Raw genomic sequence first — 22,342 nt, 5'->3', positions numbered from 1 at the left:
TAACTGGGACCACATAACAACTGTTTACCAATATATTGTATGCTACTGGGGCCAATCAAGAATTTTGGAATTAATACATATAATGCTGAATGATTTTGGTCCCAAATGCTTGAGTATGTTTCTCATTATCAGATGTTAAGGTCTGTTGGGGGAAGCTCTTCTTATGCTACTTCTGACCATCACAGCCCATTGTGCAGTGATATGGGACACAACATCAGCGGAATTACCTCCCCATAGAGATCCAGTTGCCATCCTCATTATTGAGTTTTTGGTAGCATTTGAAGACATTACTTTCACTTGGGTCCTTTGACAGACTGAGGTACCCAAGACCATTAATTATGCTGCCTGTATTGTGCTAATTAAATTTGATAGGTGGTACATTTTTAAATGTAATTGGTTTATGTATATTTTAATGGTTTTATTAATGGATTTTTTATTGTTCTGATTAGGTATTGTAGATTTCATTGGGATCTTTTTAATGGTTTTAAAGTCAAATCAAATCAAATCAAATCAATCAATCAATCAATCAATAAGTCAATGAAAGCTACAAATCTGAACATGCCCACATTCCTCTTGACAGCTTTAAGCTACAGGGAAAAGAACAAATTAAGGGGTGCCTGAAAGTACTGGCCTTCCTCAAATCTGTCAGAACTACAAGCCTAACTTCCTACCTCGGTGTCCTTCAGTGCTGATCAGAAGTTGCTTTATCCATACTGTGTACATGTTCTCTTGGTTGGAAAAAAATGGGAGATCCATTTTTTAGTGCTCAAACTGGCTTCTAAAATGGATTCTGGAGTCTTTCACTTACTGAAAAGGAGCAGAGAACCCAGTATTCTTTTAGTCTACCAGTGTTTATGACCTCTTTATGCAGACATAGCCGAAGGAAATGTTCTTTGTTTTCTTTTGAGAAAGCGAATAGAATCTTAGTTTCCTGAAGCTTAGTAGTATAACTCCCCCCCCCTTCTTAGCACCACTTATTTAAATTGGAGCTTAAACGTGGGAGTTGCTTTTCTTTAATTGGGACAGCCTTTTAGTGCTTTGGAAATAATTAGTGACAATATGCACATGCAATTAATATCTAGGAGTTGTTTTGGGGGCACCCACACAGCAGTTTCATTTTAATATTAAGTGTTCACTATAGCTGAGCAAGACCTCCTAGAGAGTTGAAGGGAAAATACAATTCAGCTTTTGCCGCTGAGGGAAGAATACCAGACCAGCTCCTTGCATTCAGCTTGGTACCACCTTTTTCTTGCATTTTATTCACCTGTCAAGAGAGCAAATGTTCCAATGAGCAGTTTATTTGACATCCTTCCTCCCTGAATCAAAACTCTGGCAAAGTTTTACAAACCACTGAATTGGTAAATACACATTTTGAGAATAGTGGTGATTATGGAAAACAAAAAAGGAACAATTTATTGCTCTCTCTCTCTCTCTCTCTCTCTCTCTCTCTCTCTCTCTCTCTCTCTCTGTGTGTGTGTGTGTGTGACTCTTTCCTTCCTTTTCTGCTCTACTGTTTACTGTCTCCCTCTTTTTGAAGTGCTAATTCTCAATGGAAAGAGGAACACAGAGCCTTTCTGCTTTACTCACTGGTTTAGTAGCCATTCCGTTTCACCACAGAAGCCCTGCAGACTGCAGTTCTCATAAGGGGCTAGATCTCTTTCCCTCAAAAAATCATCATAATCCTTATCAGCTTCGGATCCTAGGATTCAAAGCAGTGAGAAAACTACAGCACCTGTGTACATATAAAATCAATATAAAATTAGTAACAATAATATGCCCATACTGTGTGAAGTTTCTGAAAAAACGATTTGATGTGCAGCTGTCGCGCCTAAAAAAGTACAGATTTCGCAACGTGCTTTTGCTCTCTTAAACTCCCCTCCCTCACCCGCTGTGGATGGGTTTTTAGCTGGAATTATAATTCTGCAATCAATACTTAATTCCCCATTGTCAACTCCTATGAATCTTCCTTTAAAGTAATGGCTGGTGGGACCGAGAGCTGTTACCTAGCTTGTCATTTTGATTACAAAATGAATAGCTATACTTCAAAATAAAATTTTAAATCCATATCATTGGAGGTAGGAGCAAATTGTCACACAATTGTGACATACACACACACACACACACACACACACACACACACACTGGTTAAACGTAAGAGCACTTTGCAGTAATTGCGTTCTGTTTAGGTTTCCAAATGAGTTCTCCACAGCTTCGGCTTTTCAGACCTGAATGACAAGATTAAAATCGGATGTGTTTGTCAGAAGGTACCGTATTTTTCACTCTATAACACGCACCAGACCATAACACGCACGTAGTTTTTAGAGGAGGAAAACAAGAAAAAAAAAATTCTAAATGAAATAGTGGATATATGATTTTTGTGGTTCATGCTGTGGCCACATGTGATCTGACAGTGAGTTTGGAGTAGCCCAATGCAAAAATCCTGAGGATCCATGTGGATCCATGCTTTGTAACCACGGAGGAGAGAAGGAAGGGGAACCATGGATCCTCTGCTCACGACTGCAGCAGATCCCCCCCGCCACCCGCAGGCATTCGCTCCATAACACGCACAGACATTTCCCCTTACTTTCTAGGAGGAAAAAAGTGAGTGTTATGGTGCAAAAAATACGGTAACTGTGAGGAGTTGAGAAATCTACCACTTGTCTGGTAGACTAAACACAGCTTTCATTAAAAATAAGGATGGGTGGAGACACATAGCCTGAAATGGCCTTTAAAATACTTGTGACCCCTCTTGATTATAGATATACTCCATACTGAAGGGGATTTGGGAAACTTTGTGCACCTCTGTTGACTTGTCTCCATAAGAGGTTTTGTAGTCTAATCCCCCTGGGTTTAAAACCAAGGTAATTAATTTGTATTTAGTGGCATTAATTAGAGTTAAAACACTAAGAAATAATACCAGGGCACAAAGCCACATTGGGATTTAGGTGGAATCTCAAGCATACTTATTGGAAGTTAACTCCATTGAAACCACTGTGATTGACTTCTAGGTACAGTAGTTTGGAGTAGGATGAAAGATACAGTCCTAAATTTTTACTTAATACTCTCCTTTCTTGAAACTTGAAGCCATTGGTTCAGGTTCTAGCCTCTGGGGCAAGAGAAAATGAGCTTGCTCCATTCTCCATGTGACAGCTCTTTAGATATTTGAAGATGGCTATCATAGGTCATCTCAGTCTCCTCTTTTCCTTGCTTAAACATACCCAACCCCCTCAACCATTCTTAATAAGGCTTGGTTTCCAGACCCTTGATCATCTTAGTTGCCCTCCTCTACACATGTTCCAGCTTGTCAATATCCTCCTTCAATTGTGGCACCCAGAACTGGACACATTACTCCAGGTGTGGTCTGCTAATGAGAAAACAAGCTAATTAATAAAATCCACTAAAAATAAAACCCATTCCCAGCACTCAGGTTGCTCTGTCTGCACACATACACATTCTTCAGATGAACTTAAATTACATAAGCCATTCACTTTAAATAATAGTTTGGTTTAACAATGGTTCAAAGATCAACATGCCACATGCTGGTGTATAGGAAAGAATTGTGGCACTACACTGCTCTCCTACTGCCACCATGCTACCAGAAACCAAGCTATGGTTTGGCTTAGCATTACATCCAAACCAAGAATTGTCTCTCTCTAAACAAACAATGAGTGGTAAGCCAAGAACAAATGATAGTTATAGCTTGGAGAGAGACTAGCCATGTTCCTGGGTTTGGGTGTATTGCTAAGGCAAGCCATGGGTCAGATCCAGGTAGTACAACAGGAGGAGGAGCAAAACAGCCGCAAGTTGCTCTTTGGGCAGCAGCTTGCTGCACCTTCACCTTTAAACTACAGTTAAGCTTCATTGTGGTTTCAAGCAACATGTGAACTGGGCCTTCGAAGGCTAGACCATGTCTCAATTGTAGAGCACATCTTTTGCTTACAGAAGTTCTGAGGCATCTCCATTTGGAAGGATTGGGTAGCAAGTGATGGGAAAAACATCTGCCTCATACCCTTGAGAGCAACTGAGCAATGATGAGCTAGATGAGCAACGGTGTGACTCAAGATAAATCAAGCTTCATACATTCCTAAGAGCAGATCTTATTTTTTCCTGAAGATCTGAGACATGCAATCTCCCAGGACTAACATAGCACAGGTATTACCTAAGAACTTTGATCTAGTGAACCTCAAGGTACCTACTGCTGCTCTGCTTCAAAGGTGCATGGAGTGATCAGAAGGGGTAGCATTTTATTTCTTTGAGGTCCTGCTTGGTTAGCAGAAGGAGAACTCAGGAGACACGTAGCTCTTCATAGCATTCCTGGGCATGGAAGCCTTTTTTCAATATATGCCAAAGGAACTGACTTAGAAACAGTTGTTTAATGTTTTGATAACTTTTTAATCATTTCCTCTATTTGTGATGTTCAGCTGTTGCTTATCTAGTTAAAATGGCACCACCCATGCTGAAGAGGGACTTGCCAGCAGGCTTGGAGGAACCCCACAGGTTGCAGAAGTACAGAAAATATTTGGGCAAATGAAACCAGAAGTTGGAGGGAGTGAAATCTCAAAAGGAATTAAATGAGAACTGAGAGATGATAAAATGATGCCCCTTTCCCTCATTTGTTTGCTGAACATGCAAAATGCTTATGAATATTTCTGAGTAGCTGCGTTAGATGGGCTGTGACCAGCATGTTTCTGGAGGGCGCAAGGAATGTTGTATGTTTATTTATTTCTCTCTCTGGGCGTTTTTAGCTTGCTCTGTTATCAACAGTTCTGTGCAGTCTGCAGTAATAAAAACAGTAAAATGCTACCAAGCCAATATACAGCACACTCCGCTCTATCAAAGCATTTAAAAGCAAAACAGGATCTGAAACTTAACATTCTATCCAACTTTGGCCCTATTTAATCTTTAATGAAAGCAATTAATTTTGAGTGCAATGAGAGTTGCTGTCACATTCAACCCACATTGAAAAAGCAGCATATGCTTTTCTGTATGTCTGTTGGGGAACAGATAATACTGATAAGGAAAGGACATAGGTTGTTTGTAGATTTCTGTGATGTGTATAAAAAAATTGTTGTTTCTTAAAGCCTATTGCATATATATCATGCAATATGCAGAAAAGGGCAAGCAAAATGAGAGAAGAGTTGGAACATGTTCCCTGTGAGGAAAGGTTAATATGTTTCAGGTTTGACTGATGTTTATAAAATCATGTTCAGTGGGTCTCTCTCATAATATGAAAACATGGGAAAGTGTCACTCAATAGTTGATTGGCAGTAGATTCGAGATGAAGAAAAGAGATGGCTTATTCACACATAATGCATAATCAATCTGTGGTATTAGCAGGGCCTTTTCCCCCCTGCTGGAACTTGCCAGAACTCAGTTCCGGCACCTCTCAGGTGGGTACCATTGCCATTCTAAGAGAGTGAAAGAGGTGTTCATGGTGAGTTCTGGCCCCTCTTTTTCTAGAAAAATAGCACTGGGTATTAGACTTTTGCAAGATGCAGAGATAACCATGAGTTTAGGTGTCTTTGAAAGAGGATTAGACAAATTCTGTCGGCGTTGCTTAACTACAAAGTCACTGAATGCCCATTGCTGGGTGGCAGCAGCAGGGAGTGCTGCTGCCTTCATGTCTAGTGTGGGGCTCCAAAAAACAACTGACTGGCCAATGTGGGATGCAGGATGCTGGACTAATGTGACCAGAAAAGCTCCACTTACCCTCTTAGGTTTTCATGCATAACTTCTGCAAACAAATGTGCAGGAAAATCATTTTTATGCCTTGAATATTTGACATATGAAAGCTGCATCTGTGTTTAACATGAGAAATAAAATTTCTCTTATTTTCCACCATGTGTTTGCTGTAATGAACATAAAATTATTCCAAAAATCAGTCAAACAGCTTTAAGCTTATTCTGAAAGCATGACCTGAAGGCCACACTTTGAGTGTATGAGATAATATCATGTATTAAAACATATAGGGATGCGTATTCTAGTATGTAATAGCAAATGGTTTGTACTCCTAGAATAGACATTGTTCTTCTCTGACTCTCCTATTTTGTGCTATCAGTCAAAAGTCAGCTCCAGATAATGGCTCTAATAATTTTTGTTGCTGTACAAAATGTCTTAGCAGTGGGATTTTGAGATTTTGACAATAGTAGTTTTTTTAACTACAGAAAACCTCTTGATTATATATTATACATTTCAAGGACCTCCATGCAAAAATGCACAATGAGTTGCCACAACTGACAGTTTGGGGTACTGTGCTCGATTAGATGGGTGTAATTTCCAACAGTTAACCTTTCCAGTTAAGTGCATGTTTGAAACATTTATTTTCAGAATGTTTTTGTGCATTTTTCTATGACCTAGTTGGCATCTGGTTTGGGAAATCTATCTCTGCCACATACATTCATTTTCAGAGGGGTGCCATGAGACACTGTTTTTATTCATTTACATGATTGCTCAGGTAAACCTTTTCCAGATGTCTTATTGACTTATTCAGCATTTTTTTCTGGTTTAATCTTGCACATGTTCAAACATGTTCTCAAAGCAAGGTTTAAGTTTGCTTTAATGTAGATCATGTAATAGTTTGTGTAAAGGCAGCAAAGTCATAGGCCAGGGGTCGGCAAAGTTTTGTGGCCTGGGCTGGTTCACGATCCCGCAGACGCCGTGGTGGGCCGGAGTGCGTGTGTGCGCATGTGCAAATGCTATTTCCAGCACGAAGGAGGCATGCGCAGCTTCCCATTGGCTGCAGGAGCTTCCTGCAGCCAATGGGAAGCCATTGCAGAAGGCGGCCCCTGCTCTGCGATGGTTTAGTGCGGTGCATGGGAGCCGACTGAGCGCGTGGCGGGGGTCCCCAAGTGGGCAGCAGGGGTCCATGGGCCAGCTAAATGACCCCCCATGGGCCTTAGGTTGGTGACCCCTATCATAGGCCCTTCTCTCACACTATGCAGAGGCAATCAAGTCAACATTCAAATAGGGAACTGCAACCAATCAGAGCTCCCTGATGGGTCTACCTACAAAGTACCTTTGCAAAAACACAGGTGTCACAGCCACAGTTTTTGATATATACTTTGATGGGCCACTTAAGCTTTGACATATGAAATGGCCCAATTTCTTCAGAATTAAAGAGATCGGCTGAACAAGACAAACCACCATGCAGAAAGCCTACCCAGTTGATGCTGTCAAAAACCCCACATGCACACTATATAAAAGAGCGTAGGTTTCCCACCCCTTTCCCCTCTCCCCCAACCCTATACTGTGTCCCACACTAATGTCTCATATCAAATGTAACTGATTTGTAGAAAAGACTTCACAATCTGAAAGAAGAGACAGTGCATGTACTTTTGTAAACCAAGAAAACCTTTAACAAAAATTATTTGAAAAAGAAAGCGTTCCTAAAGTCAGACCATTGTTCATCTCATGGAATCTGCATTTTCTACCTAGACCACCAAAACTGATACCACCTTCAAGGTCGTATCTATATAGTCTAACTAAATGTAGGACAAAGAGTTGTTGGGCACAGATGGCACATCTTTCATCATAACACAGTGACACCAGCTATGTGAAAGTGCTGACAACAGCAGCACAGTCCCATCATATCTAAATTCATAGCACAATGTAGATTATAACCATTGTCTTGCATCAATAGGCAAACACTTCCTAAGAACAAAATTCTAGATTGGTTACAGTTCCATTTCTCTGTTACAGTGGTACCTCGGGTTACAAACACTTTGGGTTACAAACTCCACTAACCCGGAAGTAGTACCTCGGGTTGAGAACTTTGCCCCAGGATGAGAACAGAAATTGTGTGCTGGTGGCACGGAGGCAGTGGGTGGCCCCCTTAGCAAAAGCGTTCCTCAGGTTAAGAACGATTTCGGGTTAAGAACGGACTTCCGGAACAAATTACATTCGTAACCCGAGTTACCACTGTATTATGTATTTGAGAATGAGCTCTTAACTAAGCACACTTGGCTATCCAACCACTGATGGGATCAGCAAAGGGATACTCTTGGGATAAGGCAATTGTTATTGCTGGTTGTAGGTTAAAGTTAATAGTGCCTTTGTTTCAACACTTAAACTTATTAGCAGCCAAGCCAAAAAGAAAGGAGAATGACAGACCTGCAAAATTCTGCCCTCATCTTTCCAAACCTCAGGTGCTTTGAGTGCCCCCAAATGGAACAGATATTTCCAAATATCCATTTTAGCAATCAATTTGCTAAACTCTGCCAGCCAATAAAACAGAAGTTTTTTTTCAAATACAACCCATGTAGTTTTGTAAGATGGTTGAAAAAAATCTTTTTTTTTAAAGGAAGAGAATGATTTAGACATTAAGGCTGAACTATATGAATCTTTTGCACATTCACATTCCACATATTCCTGCATTGCACCAAAAAGCTTAATTTGATATTGTATTTGAACTGGACAAATTGTGGTTGCCACTAATTCTGTTTTGTCCCCAAACTGGAATTAGATATTACAGTTCGAAAACTTTAATAGTGACATTAGTTTGCCAGCTCTTCACTGTGTTTGCAGTTTGCTGCAAAAAAAGTAGTGAGTGTAGCAGAGGATAGGCTCATGATTATATCTTCTTACCTACCAGCTCTATCCAAGATGTATACGTGGCAAATGACATCATCAGTACGATAAATAAGCAGCACTCCTCTTTCAGCAAGTGTGTAGCAATCTACATACTTAATTGTATGATGGGGCAGGGCAGATCTTGTTGCACCAGTTTTTTTCTTTTGTAGTAACTGAAGAGCTCTTGCACAAGCATGCAAATTTATAGGTGATGCAGTGGGAGATGGGTGATGCAGCTGGGTAGGGGAGGAAGAAACTTTAATTATAATCCTACCAATTGCTCCCATTCTCTGGCTATTGTGACACAGTAACTTTTCCACTCATCTGTTTGCCTGGGGCACTAACATTTGCGACATTTTAATAATCGCAAGGGAAGAAACTGAAAATGTAGGTAATAATAATAAGAAGAATAAGAATAATAATTTATTTATTTATTATTAATTTATTGGATTTATATACCGCCAAATACCTGGAGGTCTCAGGGTGGTTCACAAAATAAAAACAAAATATAAAACCACAATATATATAATCAAAATTAAAACAGCAACCCAATAACCCCCCTCTCCCCAAAACCCCACATTTTTACAGGCCATGGATGTCAATCAAATCAACCAAAGGCCTGGTTATAAAGGAACGTATTTGCCTGGTGCGTAAAGGTGTATAATGAAGGCGCCAGGTGAACTTCCCTGGGGAGAGTATTCCACAGATGGGGAGCCACTGCAGAGAAGGCCCATTCTTGTGTTGCCACCCTCCGGACCTCTCAAGGAAGGAGGCACATGAGAAGGGCCTCAGAAGATGATCTCGGGGTTTGGGTAGGTTCATCTGGAAAGAGGCAGTCCTTGAGGTACTGCAGTCCTGAGCCATTTCAGGCTTTATAGGTCAAAACCAGCACTTTAAACTGTTTCTGAAAACTAATTGGTAGCCAGTGCAGTCGGACCAAGATTGGTGTAATATGCTCAAACCGTCTTGCTCCAGTGAGCAACCTGGCCGCTGAATTCCACACTAGTTGAAGTTTCCAAACCATCTTCAGAGGCAGCCCTACGTATAACGCATTGCAGTAATCTAACCTTGAGGTTACCATAGCATAGACAACAGTAGTTAGGCTATCCCTGTGCAGATAGGGGGATAGCTGGGCCACCAGCCCAAGCTGATGGAAGGCACACCAGGCCACAGAGGCTACCTGAGTCTTGAGCAACAGCAGAAGATCCAGGAGTACCCCCAAGCTATGAATCTGCTCCTTCAGAGGAAGTGTAACCCCATCAAGAGCAGGCGATCTCCCACCCATCCTGTGTAGGTAACCACCCACTAACAGTGCCTCATTTGGATTGAGTTTCAGTTTGTTGGCTCTCATTATCGAGGCAAGGCTGTGGTCCAGCACTTCTGCTGCCTAACCTGTAGATGTAAAGGAGATTTAGAGCTGAGTGTCATCAGCCTACAGCTGACAACGTACTCCAAATCTCCGGATAACCGCACCCAGTTGTTTCATGTAGATGTTAAACAATGTGGGGATAGGACTCAGCCCTGCAGAACCCCACATTGAAGGTTCCACGGGGCTGAAAAGCATTCCCCAAGCAACACCTTCTGGGAACGACCATCCAAGTAGGACTGGAACCACCGCAAAGAGGTGCCACCCAACCCTAGTTCAGACAGTCACTCTAGAAAGATACCATGGTCGATGGTATCAAAAGCCAACCAAGTGCTGTCCTGTGTTTACCATAAAGCAGTGCTGTTCAGATTTGGAATGAGGAGATAATGAACTTTTGGGATCCAGAGTTCACAAAAAGATGACGAAAGGAAATGGTCCCTGTGCTTTGCCTCCCATTGCAGGGGAAATACAAACCTGGATATTCAGTGGTGCTTTTTCTAGGTTACTGGACCTATGGGAAGAGCTTGAATTGGTGGAGGAGAGGAGGTGCTGGCCCAGGGCCCGCAAAAGACAGTGCACTGCCTGAGATGGGCAGCTCCAACCCTTCCTCCTGTTGTGACCCCCATGGAGACTTCTGGCAGCGCTGGTCAGAGGGGAAGGAGCATTAAGAGGAGAGTGTGAAATTGGATCCTTGGGGAGGGACCCAGTGGTCTGGGAAGTGGATAGTAGGGAGGGGCCAAGTAGGTTGTCAGGAAAGAAGCCTCCCTCTGTATCTTTGGATTCTGCTACTGAATTATGTAGTTTAGGAAATGGGTGAGGTTCTGCTTCCTTCTGCAGAAGAAAAAGCTAGGCAGAATAAGCAACTAAGTCATATTAAGGCTTAGCATTGCAGGGAGAGTCTATGACAGACACTGTGGGGAAATTGGATACTGGCAGTAATGTGGATGGTTTATATTCCACTGGGCTAACATTATCAAGTTCTTTTAGTAAATATGCATACAGTCTTGTTGAAGATACACCGTAGCTTAATACTTTGGGGCTGGTTTTGAGTTCAACAGAACTGCAGGCCACATATCACAGACTTTTCTGTGTTTTGGGATCACTGCAGTTTGTGAACTTGGGCAAGGAGTTCTTTGTTCCTTGTGTCTTCCCTGGTTGACTAGATCTGTGGACTCTCTGATGGAAGAGGCCCACTCTTATCTTGTTTCTTTGCTAACATATTTCTCTTCTTTCCTCCCCCCACAAAAAGCTTATCAGTAGAGTTGGTCTTTATCTTTTTAACATAGTGCAGTTCTCACATGCTAAGGCATATCTTTTGGAAATGTTTTGGTTGTTTTATCCCACCGATAGTGATTTTTATAAGGGTTGTAATGATGTGATTTTTGCTATGATTCTTGTGTTATACTGTTTTGTTTTATTATCGCATGGCCTCCTCTGGGACCTCCTGGTGAAGGGTAGGTAATGAATGCACTTAATAAAAAATAATTTTAAAGCCTGGAGGATTTTTGCATGTAACATTATAAGTATGAGGTATTTTACTTCCTTCGGTGATATACCAGCTTAAAAAAAATTAACTCAGCTGTAGCTTTCGAAATTCGTCCATTTTATATGATGGATGATAACATAAATTTGTGGCCTTGTTCTCAGAGAACATGAAGAGGTTTATGTGCTTCAGTGTTGGAATTGTTTCCCTAGTTGAGAAGAAGATAGCTAAGAGTCTATCAAACAAGGGCGAAAGTGTTGGAATAATGTCACCGTATTGGCCTGAATATAAGCCTCACTCCCCCCCCCCCCCCCAGATTCTGACCGTGAAAAGTTAAAGTGCGGCTTAAATTTGTGACCTTACAAAAATGGGCTTTTACAATGTCGCCACTGAAACAGACAAATGGAATGGGTGTGAGTGCTTGCTGAAATTTAAGGGAATGTCTTATATTTGGATATTGTCTTTTTTCTCTCCCCCCCCCCCCCCCATGAATTTTAAAGGTGTGGCTTATATTCAGGCCAATACAGTATTTGCCATTTTTTTAATCTGCTGGTACCCAGTACCTGAAACCAGACAGGACACACACCAGTATTATGTCTAGTGAAAGAGAACCTCCATTTCTTTCTAGCAGTGAAGTGACAGAGCATTGCTCATGCAGGGAGGACTCTCAATATGGATTCCCATGTGATTAGGTGCTTCCTATTCTCTTCACACTGCAGAAGCTCCCTCCTGTGCTACAAAGATTGTGATAAGGGTACCTTTGTGGTACTTGTGGGTTGAAGGCAAGGCTTATCCTGAAGCAATCACCTAATCATGCCTCCATGTAACAAACTCAGTACAGATCCATTCAACCTAACCAGCTCTCCCTGGATTTGTAGGAACAATAATTTAGAGGGGGGGAGAAGACTGCCTGTACCTGTTCTCCTCTTTATATTACCTAGGTATTGCAATCTATACTCGGTTTGTGAGAGGAAAGGGTTAAGCCCTCTTTCACTCCTTTTAATTGTTGCGTCTAGAGAAACAGCTTGAGAAAAAGCTGGAGATTACCCTCCGGCAACCTAAGCAAGAGAAGCTGTTATGCAATGAGCATATGGATCCTGTGGAGTTTCACGCAGGTGCAGGTGGAGATGATGTATTTTTTGTAGAGTGGAGGTGATTTATTTTTGAACTTCACTTCCAGGAAAGCTGTAAAATACCTGGTAACATTTCATATTTTGGAAGGCTTTGCACACAAAATAGCTCTTAAAAGTTAAAGTACTATCCTCCCTGGATCAGCTTTGGCGTTTGTTTCCAGCAAAGAGAGTTTCTGTTTTCATAGCAATATATAGCACACATCCTGCCAGTCCTAAATCTTTTTTTCTTCTTCATGGTCTAATGGAGTGGCTGAGAGTGTGTGTTGTGAGCCAACAAGTTTAAATTCAAATCTCACCACATGCATTAAACTTACTAGATGGCCTTAGCAAGTGAATATTCTCTTAGGCTCAGCGCCCTACTCTCCTTCAAACACCCAGTTTCCGCAATATGTGCAAATAATAATGCATAGGATGGGGGATAGTAAAAATTTGTCTTATGGGCCTCTTTTAAGAACTGCTGAGAGGTAGGTGAGGTATTTTGAACACTTGAAGCTCTATAAATGCTTATTGGTGTTATTTTTTTTTAAGTGTTGCATGCTTAAAAGGCTGACTCATCCTGTGCTTTTTTGACCTTTCTTGTCTGCCTTCCAGAGTATCAGCTCTCCTTCCTCTGTAGTACATTCAGTTCTGTAGAATTCGCAGAGCTGTAAAGGAAATGCAGATAATCTGTAATAGGTGGCCTAACTCGTACTCATCAGTTTTTAACTTGAGCTGTCCTAGAACATCACCATCCTTGTGCGCAAGAGCGGGAAGGTATCAGCAGTTTTGTAGAAGTACCAAATGAAACAAAAAACACCCTTTTATCCTCAATTTACCTCCATTAATTCCTACCACCATTACTCCATATTGATAGCATGCTGGCATTTCTGATGTATCCTTCATGTGCTTCTGATTCATTCAAGTCACCTTGTGTCAGAGCCATTCAGTATCTACTTGTTTCCTCCCCATGTGAGTTTTCAGGTGGGATGCTCACAAGTTAAGAATAGTAGGCCGCATGCTTCCCATACCTCGATTGGGAACCTATGGCCCTTCAGATGTTGTTGGACAACACCTTCTGTCATCCTTGTCCTTTGGCCATGCTGGCTGAGGCTGATGGGAGTTGGGAGGCCAATAACACCTGGAGAACCACGGGTTCCCTATCCTTAGTCTACACCATAAAAAGAGGATGTCTCTACAGGGCTCTCCTTTGCTACACCTTATCCACGAGTTCCAGAATCACTTTGAGGGGGTTTCCAGATTAGGCTTACTGCTTCTGAAAAGCTGACTGCAGCAACTTTGCGGTCCATGTGCATTTCAGTAATGTAGTATGTGAAGCAGAACTAAATTTACTTAGAATTTCAGCCAAAGGTTTTGGGCTAGTAGTCACTATGGAATCATGAGAATTCAAACCACCTGAGGTGTATTTTCTGATGTGTGAATGAGCGAGCATTTTGCAAATCTGAACATGGAGCCAAGTGTCTTATGTGCCCAAAATGATGACTTAAACAAAGCCCACCTGTTTAATGCCTGACTCACTCGCTCACTGTGAAACTGATTAGTTGTGAAATATTTTTGTCAAGGGATAATTTTATGTGACTTTCAGATGATCTGCTTTTAACTGAAAGCGAGAAATGTGTTAATCACAACATTTTAAAGTGCCTGTAGGAAATGTCATTGGTTTCTTTGTGTTTATGTAAAATATAAACAGTTTAATACGTTACAGAGTGGCATAAGGTGAACACAGATATAACTTTTTAGAGCGTTGAGCTCAGTTTGGAAGCAGCCTCATTGTGTTCAATCCAAAAATACTGTTTTGTCTCCAGAATTGACTTCTGGGACATAAAACTTTTTGCAAGCTTATTGCAGAACCACCCTGTGCTGTGATCCTCAGATGAAAGATGGCGTATACCGTATTTTTCCCTCTATAACATGCAGATTTTGTCTCCTAAAAAGGAAGGGGAAATGTCTGTGCGTGTTATAGAGCGAATGTGTGGTCCCTGGAGCCAAAAAATCAAGCAAAAGTCAAATCGCGAGTCACGGAGAAGGGAAACCTGAAAAGAGGAAGTGGCAGCTTTCCTGCATTCTGCCTCAGGGTCTTACTGCCCACCCTCCTCTGTTTCGTTGCTGTGATTGCTGAAACGGAACAAAGAGCAGGGAAAGCCCCTCCCCTCCAGGCAAGCAGAGTGTCGTTCTTTCTAATTCCTCTCTGTGCTCCGGTGCTGCTGGGGGAGAGGGAGAGAGAGTGGGGGAGGGAGAGGGAGAGGGGGAGAGGGAGAGAGAGGGGGGGAGGGAGAGAGAGGGGGGGAGGGAGAGTGAGAGTGGGGGAGGGAGAGTGAGAGTGGGGGAGGGAGAGGGGGGAGGGAGGGAGGGAGGGAGGGAGAGAGAGAGAGAGAGAGAGAGATGGCTGGCTTGGGGGGGAACTTTTGCCTTTCATTCCTCCCACCCGTTAAATCCCTCTCCAGCATTCTTAGCCAGCTGCTTCTCTGCACACCCCTCTCATGTCCGTTCTTTGTTTTTCCTTCGCTCCCCACTTAAAATGTGGTTACAAAGCATAGATCAACATGGATCCTCAGGATCTTTGCATTGGGTCACCCCAAATTCACCATCAGATCACATAGCATGTCCATGGCTACAGCCTGCACCCAAAAAAAGCACGCACCCACTGTTGCCTGGGGCTGCAATGGTGCAAAAATGTGGTTACAAAGCATGGATCCACAGGAATTCTCAGGATTTTTGCATTGGGTCACCCCAAATTCACCATCAGATCACATGTCTGTGGCCACAGCATGAAGCACAAAAATGATACATCCACTGTTTCATTCAGAATGTTTTTTCCCTTGTTTTCCTCCTCTAAAAACGATGTGTGTGTTATGGTCAGGTGCGTGTTATAGAGCGAAAAATACGGTAAATAAATAAATGGTTTCCATTTTTTTCCTGTGCAGAAGGCCTTCAAGCTTCTGCTAATTTACTCCATAGTTTAGGAACTTCTCCTTAAGCTTCTAATTGCCCCAAATATGTAACCATGTATTACTAAGGAACAGTATTCAACGAGTCCCCCCACCCCACACAATTAGTGACTTCTGAAGTTGTTATGTGGTGTTGTTCCTCATTGTTTCATGTATCTTTTAAAGTTTATTTCAAAATAAAATTCCACATTTAAAAGAGAGGTTATCCCATTTACTGCAGCAAATAATCACCATCAACTTACATTATATACCTATTTTATTGTCCGGTATGAGCACAATGTGGTATTATTTATTGGTGCCTTCATGTGGTCCTGTCCTAGATAATATTGTAGGATGCTCTGCACTTTTTGGATTGTGTGGCTGGTGGCTGGAAGCAGTATTGCAGGGCTGTAATTCTCAAGTCCTGGAGAGATTGGGAATAATTTTGAACTATCAAATCCATTCTCTTCGTATGTAACAGTTCAAAATTTCTCTTAATAGCTCTGGTTAATATTCTGCTTCAATAGCTCTTATTTAAAATGCACTTAGATATTATTGAGCTGTACTAAATGTAGTTCAATAAAACAATTACAGTGGTACCTCTGGTTGAGAACTTAATTCATTCCGAAGATCCGTTCTTAACCTGAAACTGTTCTTAACCTGAAGCACCACTTTAGCTAATGGGGCCTCCCACTGCCGCTGCACCGTTGCTGCACGATTTCTGTTCTCATCCTGAAGTAAAGTTCTTAACCCGAGGTACTACCAGGTTAGCGGAGTCTGTAACCTGAAGCGTTTGTAACCCAAAGCTTTTGTAACCCGAGGTATCAGTGTATTATTAAAGTAGACATCTAAAAAAAATAGAGACGATAAACAAAAATATGGATATTTCAGTAACCTTTACTTAGAAACGGTGTTTAAAATACCGAGTAACCATTTCATAACGATGGAATTAGAAATTAATTACATATAAGGATGACCCACTTTTTCTAATAACCAAGCACAAGAAGCATTTAATCCTCCTCAGAGAGACTCTTATTTTTATCCTTTTTGACAGCTTGGTCTAGATTAACCACAGGGGCTGTGTCAGTCTAATACTGACATTTGCACAGTAGTGAAATGAGGCTTGCTATGTATTGGTAGCCAGTCATCCCAAAAGCAACCTCTTGGAATCTCTCTTCCCACCCACCTACCCTATTTAACTCCCACACTCCTTTGCTGTGGCTAAATTATATAGATAGATAGGCAGGTATATCGACCATGTTCCAATGGGTCTCTCTAAAATCTCCTCTCTAAGTGTGTTCCAGTGAACTAGGAAATTATTTTATGATGTTGGGAATTGCCCCAGTTCAGTGAATGATAAAGAACAGAACAAAGCCCTCAGTCTTCAGATGGCTGAAGATAGGCTGAATACCGGGAGTAGAGAAATTAGGATGATGCAAGACTTTGCATTTTGGACCTGGTATCTAATAGGCTTTTCACACAAGACCAGACTGCTTCCTTGCAGTGGTGCAGTGGACTGGGTGGACTTATTGGGAAAGTGGAGAAGCTCAGTTGTGGGTCCTCCTCATTCTTCTGAGTGGGACTCACGGGTTCTGTCCCAAAGGCCTGCGCTGATGACACCACTCCATCTTCTCTGTGAGAAAGGGTGATGTCCTGTACTTTTCATGTCACACTATAGCATATGTATAAGCATAAGTTTGATTTTTGTGGGCGGGCAGAAGTGAAAAGCATATTCCAATATATGTGAATTATTATTCATAAGCCAGTATGCTGAGCAGACTCTCCCATCAGCCAGCGACCATTCACAATTTCCCAGCATTCAGAAAGCTCTTTGCTCCAAGTGGTGTGATTGTTCAGTCCCATTTCAAAGGGAGCTCTGCCTAGGGAGCAGCTGTACCACTTAGCTTTGCTCAGAGCACCCAATCAGATTTGTAAGACATTCTCCTTGATCCGCTAGCTGGGATGCTTGTTTTCTCTCCCCACTTCCTATCCCATGGAAGTGCTCTATGAACTATTTTGCATATATTTTAAGAATATGTAATTCGACGTTCTGAAACTACCCTCTAGCCAGAAAGAGATGGAAATTTGACAGCTTTTAACAGGCATCTACTTTGGGGGATAATAGTAAAGTGATAATCTGAAGAGATATCAAAAACGAATTGTCGTATTTCAATACATCTATATTTAGCACTTCCCCTCTGAATTTTCAGGGGCAATCATCGTTCCATTGGAGGTTGTTTTTCTCCTCTCACTTTTTTGGGGTGGGGGTGGGGAATCTTTTGTTCATTTAAAAGAGAACATCATATTCTGCAGCTGTTGAACATTGATAAGATGCAGGAAATATTTTGAAATGGCAACCAAAATGCTTTATTTTATTTGTTTGTTATTCCAGACCTTTGCATATGATAGAAAAAAGTCCCATGCAGTCGAATGGTGACTATTTCTAAGCAATGTTTAGGTACTTTATGCCTCAGTTCTGATATCCCATAGGCACACAAATTAGGTTGTTCCGATTTAACATAGCAATCAGAAACTGGGGGATATCATCCAGTATTGGGCTTGGATCCAAAGAAACATTAACAGAACTCAGCTCATGCAATAGAGTCTTCCTACCCCCTCCTTTTTATTGCACCCCCTGTACCTGCCAAATATATGCCTGAGGGTCAGGGGATCATGCCGTTTTAAGCAACAGCAAAACCTATTATCAGCAAAGTCCAGCTTAAAAAAGTTGGCTTTTTGCATTTGCATTCTCAGTGAGTATATATTATCTTTTCAACTAAAAATATTTAATTTATTAAAATAGATTTAAAAGCTTAAGCACATGTTTCAGTCTCTCACACTGACCATAATTAAGGGTTAGAAATGCTGCATTGTTTCCAATAAATATATTTAATCACTTTATATATAAAACTTACATGTATGTAATTTTATTTTGTAACATATGTTTTTAAACTGCTGATTTAATTAATATTTTGAATTTTTTTTAAAGTCAAATTGGTTCTTTATAAACGTTTACCGAGGATTAAATGTACATTTTCTGCTCCGTGTAACTGCTTAGAGGTTTTTGCAGTTAAGCAGTATATAAATTATGTTAAATAAATAACGTAACAATTAAGTTTTAAAAGAGTAATCACCGGGTCGGTCAGATAAATTAAATAGGGATTTTTTACATGGGGCAGTGAATAACTTCATTGATTTTGAAATGGAGCTTCTTTTATATTTAGGCAAAAGAATGGTACTAGAATTATTCAAAAAGTATGCAATAACTATATTGAGACATCATTTCTCCACAATGTTTGCTTTTCTTTACTGTGTTAATACAGGATGTGAATGCAGGCGAAGGGAGTGAATTTGCGGACAGTGGGATTGAGGGGGCAACGACTGACACGGACCTCCTCTCCAGACGTTCCAATGCCACAAACTCCAGCTACTCTCCAACGACCAGCCGGGCCTTTGCTGGCAGTGACAGCGGCAGCTCTTCCACTGGAGATGGGGCTCGTCAGGGAGTCTATGAGAACTTCCGGAGGGAGTTGGAGATGAGTAGCACCAATGATAACCTGGATGAAGCTGGATCTGCCCTGAGCGATGAGCAGAGCAGTGGGACTTTGAGTTCCCCAGGACAGTCGGACATACTTCTTACAGCAGGCCAGGGGACGGTACGGAAAGCAGGAGCGCTTGCAGTGAAGAACTTTCTTGTACACAAAAAGAACAAGAAGGTGGAGTTAGCTGCACGGAGGAAATGGAAGCAGTACTGGGTTTCTTTAAAAGGTACTGTGAATACACCCTTATTTTCTTAAGAGATCAGAGAGTACAGCAACTATTTGGTGGCAGTGAAGATCTTGTGTTACTTAAGCAGCTTACTTATTGGGTGGGTCACGATATTCTGAAAGTGCAGTATAAGATGAAATCTATTAAAATAACTCTGCAAAAGGCTTGTTGCACAACTAGGCGTTACTTTTTTATGTAACACAGTTTTTTAAAACAAGTCCAGTTTTGCATCCCAGTTTTAGGCAGGAAGCTCAGGAAGTGGTCTTAGGTCTGTCTCTTATGGAAACATGTACAAAAGAGTAGTTCTGGGGCTAAAATGTTACTTGGAGTTCCCTGGAGTAAAGAGAAGATACAGATATGACATGCAAAAAACCAAGACCCAAAATATGCCTGTCACACATGCCAGTGCTCCTTCTTGTGAAGAGCTATTTGTACAGGGAATAGTACAGGTGGACAGACAGTAAAAGATAATGGGAACTGGCAAGATATAACATGAAGCTTCTCTAAGCATGTCTTTATTTCCACTGGCTATTTATTTTCCCTGCTTTTGCTATAAGCATAATTTCAAACCCACCAGAATTCTTCATCCACTTTGATCTGCGGATGAAAGTGAATGTTAGAAACCAATCTGTGACGGCAGTCCTTTAAAGTCAATGCTTTGGCTCTTCATCTGTGGCCATTTGGCTCTTCATATAGGGCCAGTGTGCCTGGCAAGTGTAGCCTAGGTGAGATGGTTCTGAATCTGCTCATATGAAATGTAGGTATTCTTCTTGCGGTTTTGCCTCTGCTTCTCCGCTTAAGATGGAACATGTATTTGAAAATGTTAGGGCTTGGAAATAGGAGTGTGAGAACCACAGTTCTGAAAAGTCTTATCTACTCCCTTAAACAGGCTGAGAAAACTGAGGACAAGCTGTTACCTAAATAGGTTTCCTTGATCTGTTTGGGACGATTCCTTCCAAATTAAAATACATTTTCTAATTCTATCTATTTAAGAATTGAGACCAAAGTAAAACAAAAAACAAACTCTGAGCAAAGCAGATCAAAAGGGGGAAGTCACATTGCAACCAAGTTCTGTTTTATATTGTTCAGAAAGGTCACAAAAGACGGGAAGGTTACTTGCTGAGACCAAGGAATAAAAGGTGGGCCTTGTGATTTCACTATTATTCCTTTTGGTAATGAGCATTGCCTGGAGCAGCAGTTTGTAGGAGCTGAATGCATGTAACATTGCAACTGAGGTCAGGGAAATAGATCAGAGACTTACCATGGCTGACTGAGCAAAGGAAGAGGCCATAATCATCCCAGTCCAGGCAGCATGATGGGAGAGTGTGATGGTGTGGTGCAAATAAACAAAGAGCCATCTGGAAGGAAAGAAAGGGGGAAGGAGGAACATAAAAGAGGTGTTACTTTAAAGTGTGACTTACACTGATTGTTTGTTTCTTGGATTACCAAGGCTTAATAACGTTCTAATAATGTTTGTATTTAGGCTTTGAAGTTAACATCTGCTGTGTCTTGCTGAAAAGTACTTTTTGCTGAAAATATTGTATCTGCCAGTCTTGGGTTAACATGGTAACCGCAGATTACTTGACAGCAGAAAATCTATGAAGAATTTTAAAACCAAACAAAATGAGAATTTTCTGTTAGGAAACCAGAGTGATGTTTATTATATTTACATGATAAAGCATGAATGCTTTCAGTGGAATCCTATACATATCTATTCAAAACAAATTCCACTGAGTGCAGCGTTTCGGGAGGTTTTTATTATGTTTTTAAACTTGCTGTAAACTGCCCAGAGAGGCTGGGGAAACCCAACCAGATGGGCAGGGTATAAATCATCATCATCATCATCATCATTCTCAGTGGTACAGATTAGTAGGTGCAGGATTGCAATGTCAATTCTATCCTTCCAAGTTTTATAATTCTACCTTAACTCCAAGTAAGTATTAGTTTCTGTGTTGATAACAACACATTGATCACCAGATAAAATATTCTAATAGAATGGAAACCTTATGGGTTGTTTTCTGCTGCCTTTTAATAAAACGAGCTAAGATTTATCAAAGTTCATTTCTCAAAGTTTGGACTTCATCAGTTAGTAGCATCCCCTCCACCCAAATAGAATATATTTACTTTTACACATCTAATTGTGTAAAACATGTACAATTGATGCAAGAAATGTTTTTCAGACCAGACCATAGTTTTTAAGCATCAATGTATTTGCATGCTAACTTCCCCATTTTCATAGGTTGATACATAAAAACCAATTATGTTAAATTGTGCCTATGGGTAAAGGCTGACATGAATTTGGGTTCGTATGTAAAAGTGCAACTCAATGTATCATTTCCTGCATGTGAAAAAGTGGGTTGTAGTCCAGAAAATCCAAAGTAAATTTGTTAGCCTTTGAGGACTCCTTAAAAATTATTTACATGCTGACTGTTTATTCACCTCCATAAAACATTGAAACTGGCATCAGTTTTATTTTAGCTTTTTAAATCATTAAAGCCAATCAGTTTCAGGTCTGTTTCTCCTTAACAACTGGTTTTACTTTCACTTAATATTGGCCTGTTACTTTCACAAATTTATTTGCAATTTGACCTGCCTTTAACCCCCATAGCCCCCTGGGAGGAGCTGAGTTTATAATGCCAGTCCACCATGGACCCACAGAAGAATTAACCTGCATCGACCATTATATAGATTGATTGAGGCGATACTCGTATTGCCAAAGGCATTGTAGGGGCAATATAAATTCAACCATAGTAAATTTTGAAACCATGCTAGGACAAAAGGAAAGTTCCTTTCCATATCTCCATCTCCTTATGACGGCTTCATACATTACAGCAGTAGCATGTTTGCTTCTGTGTCATGGAGCTGCTTGTAGATCAAGACTAGAAATGTCACGTTGAAAATAAAACCTTTGGTTCGTCGAGTCTCAGAATTGCTTTTGAGTCACACAAAAGTACTTTGAAGGTTGAAGGGTTGCACATGAACCAGTCTAGACCTCAGGAAGTACTGGCAGGGGTGTGTTTGAGGATAATATATGTTGTAGCTTTATTATTGTCTAGGCTAGTTGTAACGTTACTTTTGTTAGAGATCCGGAGTCTCCTGG

General features: G+C 41.0%; 1 protein-coding gene across 12 annotated transcripts in view; it reads left to right on the top strand.

Moving 5' to 3' along the window:
- TIAM1 (TIAM Rac1 associated GEF 1) overlaps positions 1 to 22,342 on the top strand; it is a 194,497-nt gene that overhangs the window by 120,114 nt on the left and 52,041 nt on the right. For all 12 annotated transcript variants that reach the window (XM_028727008.2, XM_028727009.2, XM_028727005.2 and 9 more), the window contains one exon: positions 18,798 to 19,242. In XM_028727008.2, coding sequence (XP_028582841.2) covers positions 18,798 to 19,242 — 445 coding nt within the window. The remainder of the gene's footprint in view (positions 1 to 18,797; positions 19,243 to 22,342) is intronic.

The sequence above is a fragment of the Podarcis muralis genome, chromosome 4 (assembly GCF_964188315.1).
Source record: "Podarcis muralis chromosome 4, rPodMur119.hap1.1, whole genome shotgun sequence".
In the NCBI taxonomy this organism is placed as follows: Eukaryota; Metazoa; Chordata; class Lepidosauria; order Squamata; family Lacertidae; genus Podarcis; species Podarcis muralis.
The sequence above is the reverse complement of the archived record's forward strand: the minus strand, read 5'-3'. Positions and strand labels throughout refer to the sequence as shown.